Here is an 8,850-nt window from a genome sequence, read left to right on the forward strand (position 1 = left end):
AAAAAAAAAAAAAAAAAAAAAAAAAAAAAAAAACATTAAAATTATTAATATTGATAGAACAATAGAAAAGGCAGTTTTCCTGTTTAATATTTTACAAATATGAAGGAATGATGCAAACAGTATTTTAGCCATCATCATTAATATTTTTTATTCAAAACTTAATGTAAATTAAGTCTTTGCTTTTATTAAAAAGATACCAGCAAATTTCAATTAAATATCTTAAGCTATGTTTTATGTTCATTTTAAGTAAATGTTTTATCTTTTCAGAAATAGAATACTTAATTAGTGTTTCTATGAATGCAATAAGGACTCTCATAGTACAGTTAGATTAATTTAATTAAAGGTTTTTATCATTTGCATGAATATAGTCTTTTCTGTTCCATTTTAAAATTGTAAACAATTCATTGCTAATTTTAGGATTTATATTGTAACTAACAAAAGGTTTGTTTTGATTGTAAAAATTGCAGAAAAAAAAGAACTTTTATGAGCTGCAGGTCTGGTCATCTAACGCCCCCTGCTGGTGAATTCTGTCACTGCTGTGAAAAGGGAACTTACAGCACCTTCACACTGGATCTGACTCTGCTCCCTGAAGGCCTGACTGAGATCAGACCAGACCAGATCAGGTTTGATCACAATCAGACGTGGTTTTCATATTTTTAAAACAATCTGGCTGCTCTCCAGATGTGAAGTTTCTGTTTAAAAAAATCATAAAAATAAATTTACGAGCAGCTTTCCAGCCYTGTGGTGAGAAGGAAAAAAACAAAATTAGATTTACAAAAAGGAAGTAAGAGCTGAAAAAAATCCCTGCAGAAGCAGATCATCAAAGCAGATTTGAAAGATTTAAATCCAAAACTGGAATCCTGTTTCTATTCATAGCATTAAAAAAAACACTTTATCAAAATAAAATCCAGGTTGAGTCACTTTAGTCTTCTGAACCAACAGTTACTATATTTTACAGATTCACATGAAGGAAAGTTTTGCATTTTGGCCAAAGAAATTTCACAAAAATTCTCATAAACTTTCATTTATGTTACACAATTATAGAATCCTGTGATTATTTTGAGCTCAGAAAGCTGCYGTAGCAGGTAGCTGTAGCACTTCCAGCACAATCGATCATGATAGTACATACTTTGAAATGAAGTTAAAGTCAAATCAGTTTTAACAGTCAAATATTTTAACATTTTTATCAGTAAATGAATCATATACTGTATATATACAGTATATATATATATATTATTATTATTATTATTACAATTCTACAGTTAAGACAACCATTTAATCTGTTTTTTAATGTAATAAAGTATTGTAAGTATTTTGTTTGGCAGGAACAGATTTCTTCAATCATCCAGGAGGCGGATTAAGATGATAAATGTTTTAATGTAGATGCTTCAGAAGTGATACAGGAGTAAAGAAACTTGTAAATTAATTAGCTGACCTCGTCGTGTGCTTCTGTCTTTAATGCTGGGTTTATCTGCTGAGTCACTGTTGAGTCACCATGTGTCACTTTGGGCTGCAGATGTTCTATAATCCCAAGATTTCCCAGGGATTCCCACTGACCTAATCTGTACAGGTTCTGCAGGTTGGTGAACAATCTGACAAATATTTAACAAAGAGTTTCTCTCTGGAAAAAAAATTAATAAATAAAAAAAACTCCTGAAAATCCAAACACGGCTTTAAAATGCGATCTAAAATMACAATGTTGTTTCAATTCCCTGTTCTGTTTTGTACTTCCTACCTGAAACCTCCCAGGTACTCACCTTTTCATCACCCTATGTGTCTGTTAGCAAAACATCTGTAGAATCACTGCCACAGCTAATAGACATTAGTCAACACAACAATGACAATAACTGTCAATTTTACAGATTTTGAGCTAGAAGTGGATCTGATAGCTGAGAGTCGTCCTCAGCTCATGATTGTGACATTATTTTCAAGGTTTGACCACAAAAARGGCCACAACTCTGTCATTTATCAACATATAAGACGGCCTTTACTGTTCACTTTATTTACACACTTTGTGTTTTAGTTTTCTTCAGAGCAAATMTTCTGGTTCTCTGAACAATAGGAACCAACATAAAGCTTTCAGACATGTTTATTTTTTATTTAACCCACACAAAACACACCGCAGCCCCGCTGATGACTCAGGTTTTATGCAGAAAAGCTTGGAAAATGTCCCACCTGCATGCGTCCGGAGTTCCTCTCATGCCTCGGCTGTTTCTGAAACATTTTCCGACATGTTGGACTTTTGTGTTTTTAGTCATTCCAGACGAAGACTATTTTCAGTCAGCAGAGCCCAAACTGGATTCTTATGACTGTGCTCTGAGTAAAGGAAAAAAAAAAAGTTACTCGAATGACACAAATCAGAAACAGCGCGGTGCAAATAGGAGTGTGCAGATTTGGATGTGCATGTTTTTTAAAATGTGCTGAGTGAGTTTCTGAGCTTTCCTGGTGGAACTGGTCTCACACAGACTGAACAACAGGAAGTTGGACTTTCCCCAGCAGTCCTCTGGAACAGCGTGTTCAAACTGATATTTGTTTATAAGGGATCGGCCCCGTTGAGCCTTGTGGCCTCCAGCAGAGCTTCAACTGTTTCACTTTTGGTCTCTGTGGAACGACAAGGGGAGCGGTTTGACATGAAGGTGTTGATTAGTCAAACATCAGGGTTCTGCACATCTTTGACCCTTGACCAGGGTGTCGGTGGGGAACTCCACCGCACGCCTGCTGCCTCGCTCAGGTTTTTGTCACATTATAAAATAAAACAAAKTGAAAGCACGCTTTAAATTTTGGAGGAAATTCCTGTGCAGTCCCCCCCCTCCCCATCCCCCCGTCTGCCCACCCCCTGTGGCTCAAAGATGAGTCAATCAAAGGGACGTCTGTCTCTTAATCACATCAAAACTCTTTTATATTCTTCAAGCATTTACTTTTTTTTTTCAAAGTGTTGTTCATGCAAAGCGCTTGAGGACCATAAWAAATACGCAGCAAACAGAATTTAATTACACTTTTAGATAATAACCACTGGATCTACAACCGATTCACTTTTGGAGGTCAGCCCCATTCAAGATGGCCGCCACAGCTGAGCAACCTTAAACAAAAAATGCCCATAATTCAGCCATCAGTCACATATGTTTAAGCTACAATTTGGTGTGGTAGTAGCTGAGAGTCATCCCCAAAACATACACTGAGCATTACCTGATTGTGAAAGAGATGTTTTAAAAAGTTGGCTGTTATGACTGCTCTCTTTGTTAGCAAAATATCCCCTGAAATGCTGGACAGAATGTAATGAAACTTGCAAAAAACTAATCACTAGATGTACTTTTGCAGCTGAATAACTGCTGGAGTCAACCCAATGCAAGATGGCCGCCAAAGTCAGCTGAATTCAAAGCACACAAACAAGTCTGCAACCCAGCTAAATTTAGACAGATTGTTAAAAATAGGTGTGGCAGTGGCTGTGAGTCCTCCACAACAGAGGCTAAAAATGCTTACTGATCACACTTGAGGTGTGTATACGGAAAAGGTTTATTTGAGAACATTGGGGGGCCCAATAACAATTTTACAGCGGCCGCTTCTGGCCCTCGAGCCGCCTCTTGCACAAGTAAAAAAGGTTTTAAAAAGTTTTAGTGCAGCAGATGTGTCCTGCACACGACGAGCAACGTCTTTTTGTGTGTGTCTGGCAGAAAAACCCCGCTGGAGCCAGAGATCTGCAGTGTTATTCTAGGTGAAACACTTCTGGAAATCCCCCGCCTTGTTGCTGCTAAGCTCCGCCCCGCCGGGCGGGTACACACATTTGTACAGACTGCTCCCGACACCGCAGCAGCCACAACACAACTCTGCGCAGCGAGGACTTGTTGATCGCCATGGACCTCCATCGGATCAGCTTGTTAAACCAAATGGATTACAATCGGGAGTCCAAAGAGGGGAAGGGGGACCCGTCGTCGACCGACGAGCGGCTCGACAGCGGCGTGAATTCGATGGAAGAGAAGGACTTCCAGGCAGTGGCGGAGGAGATCCAACGACTCCAGCTGGAAAACGAACACCAACAGCGGACTCCGTCCGTAAACGAGGAACCGCTTCACGAATGGCAGACACAGATCACAGAAGAAGGGGATACGTAAGTTTCACAGGAAACGACAAGTATTTAGGATTTTTATTTAAAGAAAAAGGGGGGAAACAGTTCAGTTTTCGGTGTCGCCTGAAAAGAAGGCCTCGCTTCGGTCTCGGAGGTAATCCGACGCCTTCCTCCTCCTRCGTTGGGAATACGTTGTCCTTTTAACTTTAATAGTTAGTTGAGCTTTATGTTTTATGCCTTTAGGCATGCAGCGTTAATAATGCAAAGCAAAAGCATGTGCTTTTAATTGTTTTTTTTTTAATTGGCTGTGGAAGAGAAGCTAGTAAACAGCGTATTTATCAGCAGCAGGGGTCAGAGTGGGAAAGTCCCAGGCGCGCGGCCAAGGAATCCTACTGATGCGCGTGACAGTGAAAAGCGGAAGAAAAAAAAAAACCCTGACAATAAAAAAAGGAAAAAAAAAAACACGAAAATGTAAACGAACGGAATCAGAAACCAATAGCACGTTTTTATAAACGCGTTGTATTATAATCAACAACGGGACATTCATTTTTAAAACACCCTAAACGCAACGTTGCGCCTCCGCCGAGAAATATAGTTCGTCGTCMTGCAGCTTCTTTTATACTGCTTAATATTGTAAACTAATAAATCTGATCAAACTGTTGATGTTTAATCATTACTAGACAAGGTAACTGAAATATTTAATGCAGATCAAAGATGCATACAAACTATATACTAATTTAAAACCAAGTTAGCCTAATCACAGCTTTCATTGTTAGCTGRTATGAGTGGTGGTGTGTCGAAAAATGTACCCCTGGTTTTTAATAACCCATTTGGCTAACGTTTTTAAAGGTTTAAAATMAGTATTTTAACAATAAATAGATATATAATTTAATACGTATTGATTTATCGCTTTCGTATATTTTAATCTACCGAAATTGACCTCKCAGTTTTACTATCAAAAGTAGTTTTCTAGTTTTTGGCCCTGTGAAGATCACATTTTAAAACTTTGTCATCTGTGATGTTCAATTAAATGGCATTGATTCATTTTGTTCATGTGGTGTAACAAGTTTCTTCTGTCCCTTCAGGCTGCTCCACCTAGCCATCATCCACGAGGCCAAAGACTACATCAAAAGAATGATCGACTTGTCGAAAAACACACCGTACCTCGACATACAGAACGACCTGAGACAGGTACACAAGTTTATTCTTTCAGCTTCTTCCTTTTTCAACTTTGTGACTGGCTTTGATTTTAAAATAAATGCACCGCCTCCCAACTTTATTGGAAGATTGACTCTCTCTTAATATCCTTCCAGACTCCTCTACATTTAGCGGTAATAACAAACCAGCCAGACGTTTGTCACAGCCTACTAGTGTCCGGCTGCGACCCCACGCTTGTGGACAACAGCGGGGACARGCCGCTTCACATCGCCTGCCGCCACGGCAACCTGTACTGCTTCAGCGTCATCACGCAGCACTGCCGYTCGGAGCACCTGCACACGGCGATGGCTGCCTGCAACTATAATGGTGAGGTTTGCAGCACGAGAATGGTTAACTTAACAATGAAGAGCGATTCCAGAGTTGCGTATTTTGCTGTGGGTTCTTAGAAATGTGTTTTGTCTGCGCTTTTAGAAAGAATCAGGAACCAAACTGTGTTCAGGAGGAAGGAAGTGTTAGATAATTCAGGGGAATGCCTCTAAATAGAAACAGATCTGATTTTCCTCCGAATATGGTGACGCTTGTTGTTCTCAGTGTAAAACAAAATGAAATCCAAGACAAATTTAACCAAATTTTTTAAAAGTTTGGCCTGTAGATGTGAGACTGCTTTTATACAGGGTTCCCACACCTTGGTGAACATCGAATTCAAGGACCTTTCAAGGACTTTCCAGTAGGGTTCGGCATAATAATCGTATCTTTTGTAATTAATCGTCAGAAAAACATTAATCGATTACTTTTTGGCGCTTGACGATTAATACAATTAATGCCACCAGGAAGAGTCCACTCGGTGCTCCTATCTGCTTCGATGAACGTAAAAAAAAAGTTCTGTAATTTATTTATCTATCAACACAATTTATAATTTGATGTATAACCTGAAGTCTGTAATTTTGACACAGAATGAACAGATTTTTATGAAGAGCAAATCTTTTCCACTAAATTGGTCATGTGACTAGGACATAAGGGTGTCCAGGGACTCCAGGGGATTAATCGTCAAATTAATCYTTATCGACTAAATACCATAATTAATCGTGATTAATTGTTTTGCCAATATCGCCCAACCCTACTTTCCAGTACCAATTTCCTCAAATTCAAGAACCATGAGCGATGGKAATTACCTACTGCTACCCCAGAATGTTACCAATAAACAGGTTTAATATCATGTAAATTCAATGAAAAACTGAACAACATAGAAGTTGTTGAGTCAGAATCGATGAAAGAAAGTGGATTAAATGTACACCCTACATTCATATCTACAATATGTAATTACGTCCTGAGAGGTTCAGCAGCTCAGTTTGGGAGGAGGGGATGTGAACACGTCAACCCGCCCTACTCTGCTCTGATTGGCTAAAACTATGACTACGGCTCACGTTATTTGTTGAAAGCCACATCAGTTTACCATAAACCTGAGTTATCCATGTAACGAATTTAAGTTGTTGTTTTTGTTTTGTTTTTTTTTTACATTTGATGAAAATCATTCGTGTGAATAGATAACTTCAATCCCCAAAAAAAACTTTCAATGACTTTGAAGGACAAATATAACTTTTGGCTGTTTTTACAAACTTTACAGGGCCTTGAAATCATTTTTACTCACAAACTTTCAAGGATTTCAAGGACCTGTGGGAACCCTGTTTTATAAAATGGCCTGCGCTGGTCTGGAGTCGTAAGTTAAACGTCTCATGTTTTTCTTCAGGTCAGAACTGTCTCCACCTGGCTTCACTTCATGGTTTCCTCTCCCTGGTAGAGAACATGGTGGATCTTGGAGCTGACATCGATGCAAAGGTAAGCAAAGTTCACCCTTTCAATTCTCACTGGACCGTTTTAGAAGTCGTCTCGGTTCCATTTGTTGCATCTCTGTTCTGATGAAGTCTTTTTTTTTTTTTGTGCGCGCGCGTACAGGAGCAACACAACGGTCGTGGAGCGCTGCATCTGGCCGTGGARCAACAGAACCTCTCTCTGGTCAAACTTCTGCTGAAAAAAGGAGCAAACCCCAACCTCCTGAGCTCTGGAGGCCACACCCCCTTCCACCTCACCCACGGCTTGAACGACTGCGACATCCGGAAAGAACTGTACTCCGTGACCCATCCGGACTTGAGGGAGCTCGTCGACAGCGAGTCGGACCTCAGCGAGGAGGAAGAGGAGGACGACGAGTCGGACATGGTGAGTTGAAATCGCATCAAACTGGCTTTAAAAGGTGCTTTAAACATTCAGATCTGTGATTTTAATCCTTTTTTATATCCATGTGTATCTGCAGGCCTTTTATAATGACATTCAGTGGAACGGACATTAGCAGGAAATAACGGAGATCACAGAAGCTCAGATGGAGGCAAAACTCGGCGCGTGGATGAATTCTGCAATGTCATGTTAGGAGAATGACAGCGGGGGGAGGATGACGTGGCTCGAGTGTTCCTGAAAGAGGCCGAGCGGGCAGCTCAAAGACAACTCATAGACTGAGGACTGCAGGACAATGAAGGACACGTTGTGATATTTCTGTGGACACTGAAAGTCATCATCGGAACGAGAAACGGGAGGGAAAACGTCCATCCAGATGGATGCACCTGCAACAGCTCTGTATGATACTGTAAATGCTGTGTATACAAAGATGTATTTTTTAATGGAAGCTGTGACTGTACAGTTTAACAGGATGTATATGTCAAGACAGCAAACAGTTTACGGCACACTCCAGTTAAATTAAAACACTCATATTTAACAGTTGAAATTTCTTGTGTGAATGTGTTTATTGTTGAGGAATCGCAGTGATATAAATATTTAAAATCCATCCTTTTGAATTTAGGAGCTGTTTCATTTGAATGAGACGTAAATCAAGAAGGGGCTTAAAAAACAAAACGTATCTAAAAATCTTTAAAGAAAATTCAAGAGCGTCTGATTGAAACCACAAGTCTGGAAGAAAATTACAGAGAAATGAGAGATGGATCAAGATTATTGCATAAGAATGTTTTCAGATGTGAATTTTAGACTCTATAATGGCAATATAACAGATCCGGTATATAATCAGCATCACAGCCTTAATTATGCAGGAAATTACCCACGTTCCTTATTTTCCCCCTGCRGTCATCGAGTCTGGCTGCATAAATGAGCTCCGTCACAGCTGAGTTTCATTTCTGACAAACTGCTTTCTATTCACATAAAAAAGAAAAAAAAAAGTACGACAGCTCACCTATAAAGAATGACAAACCAGCAGCTAATTGAGCTTTGACTGTTGCTCCAACGCCATCTGTGTGAGTACGACTGAGATAAGAGGCTTTGGGAATTTTTTMTTTTTTGCATGTCAAACGAGGTTAACTCCTGTCATCTCAATAAGGAAGTTTTGTTGTTGTTGTTGGCTCAGAGAGAAAGGAGAGGAAATTCCCAGGAACAAAACGCAGCTGTTTGACATTCCTGCTCGTCACTCCTCCCCCCCAATTAAAGACGAGGAGCTCGGGCCCAACGCCAACAGCAAGCAGAAATTCTGCTTAAAACAATCGCCCACAGTCAATCATTCTGCAGAACTACACTTTACATATCCAAGTGTTGTCATTTGATGCTTTTCTACTGTTATGTTTTAGCTGATATGC

At 39.7% G+C, this 8,850-nt stretch overlaps 1 protein-coding gene across 1 annotated transcript; it reads left to right on the forward strand.

Annotated features, from left to right (window-relative positions):
- Positions 1 to 3,701: 3,701 nt before the first annotated feature.
- LOC106511025 (NF-kappa-B inhibitor alpha) lies at positions 3,702 to 7,994 on the forward strand (the record flags this gene model as incomplete). Its single annotated transcript, XM_013999762.1, is given in 6 exon segments — positions 3,702 to 4,105; positions 5,149 to 5,254; positions 5,377 to 5,587; positions 6,969 to 7,057; positions 7,175 to 7,435; positions 7,530 to 7,994. Coding segments are annotated over 6 exon segments (957 nt in total). The 3' UTR covers positions 7,566 to 7,994.
- Between the last annotated feature and the right edge of the window lie 856 nt (positions 7,995 to 8,850).

This window comes from Austrofundulus limnaeus, unplaced genomic scaffold, assembly GCF_001266775.1.
Source record: "Austrofundulus limnaeus strain Quisiro unplaced genomic scaffold, Austrofundulus_limnaeus-1.0 Scaffold2460, whole genome shotgun sequence".
NCBI classification, from domain to species: domain Eukaryota; kingdom Metazoa; phylum Chordata; class Actinopteri; order Cyprinodontiformes; family Rivulidae; genus Austrofundulus; species Austrofundulus limnaeus.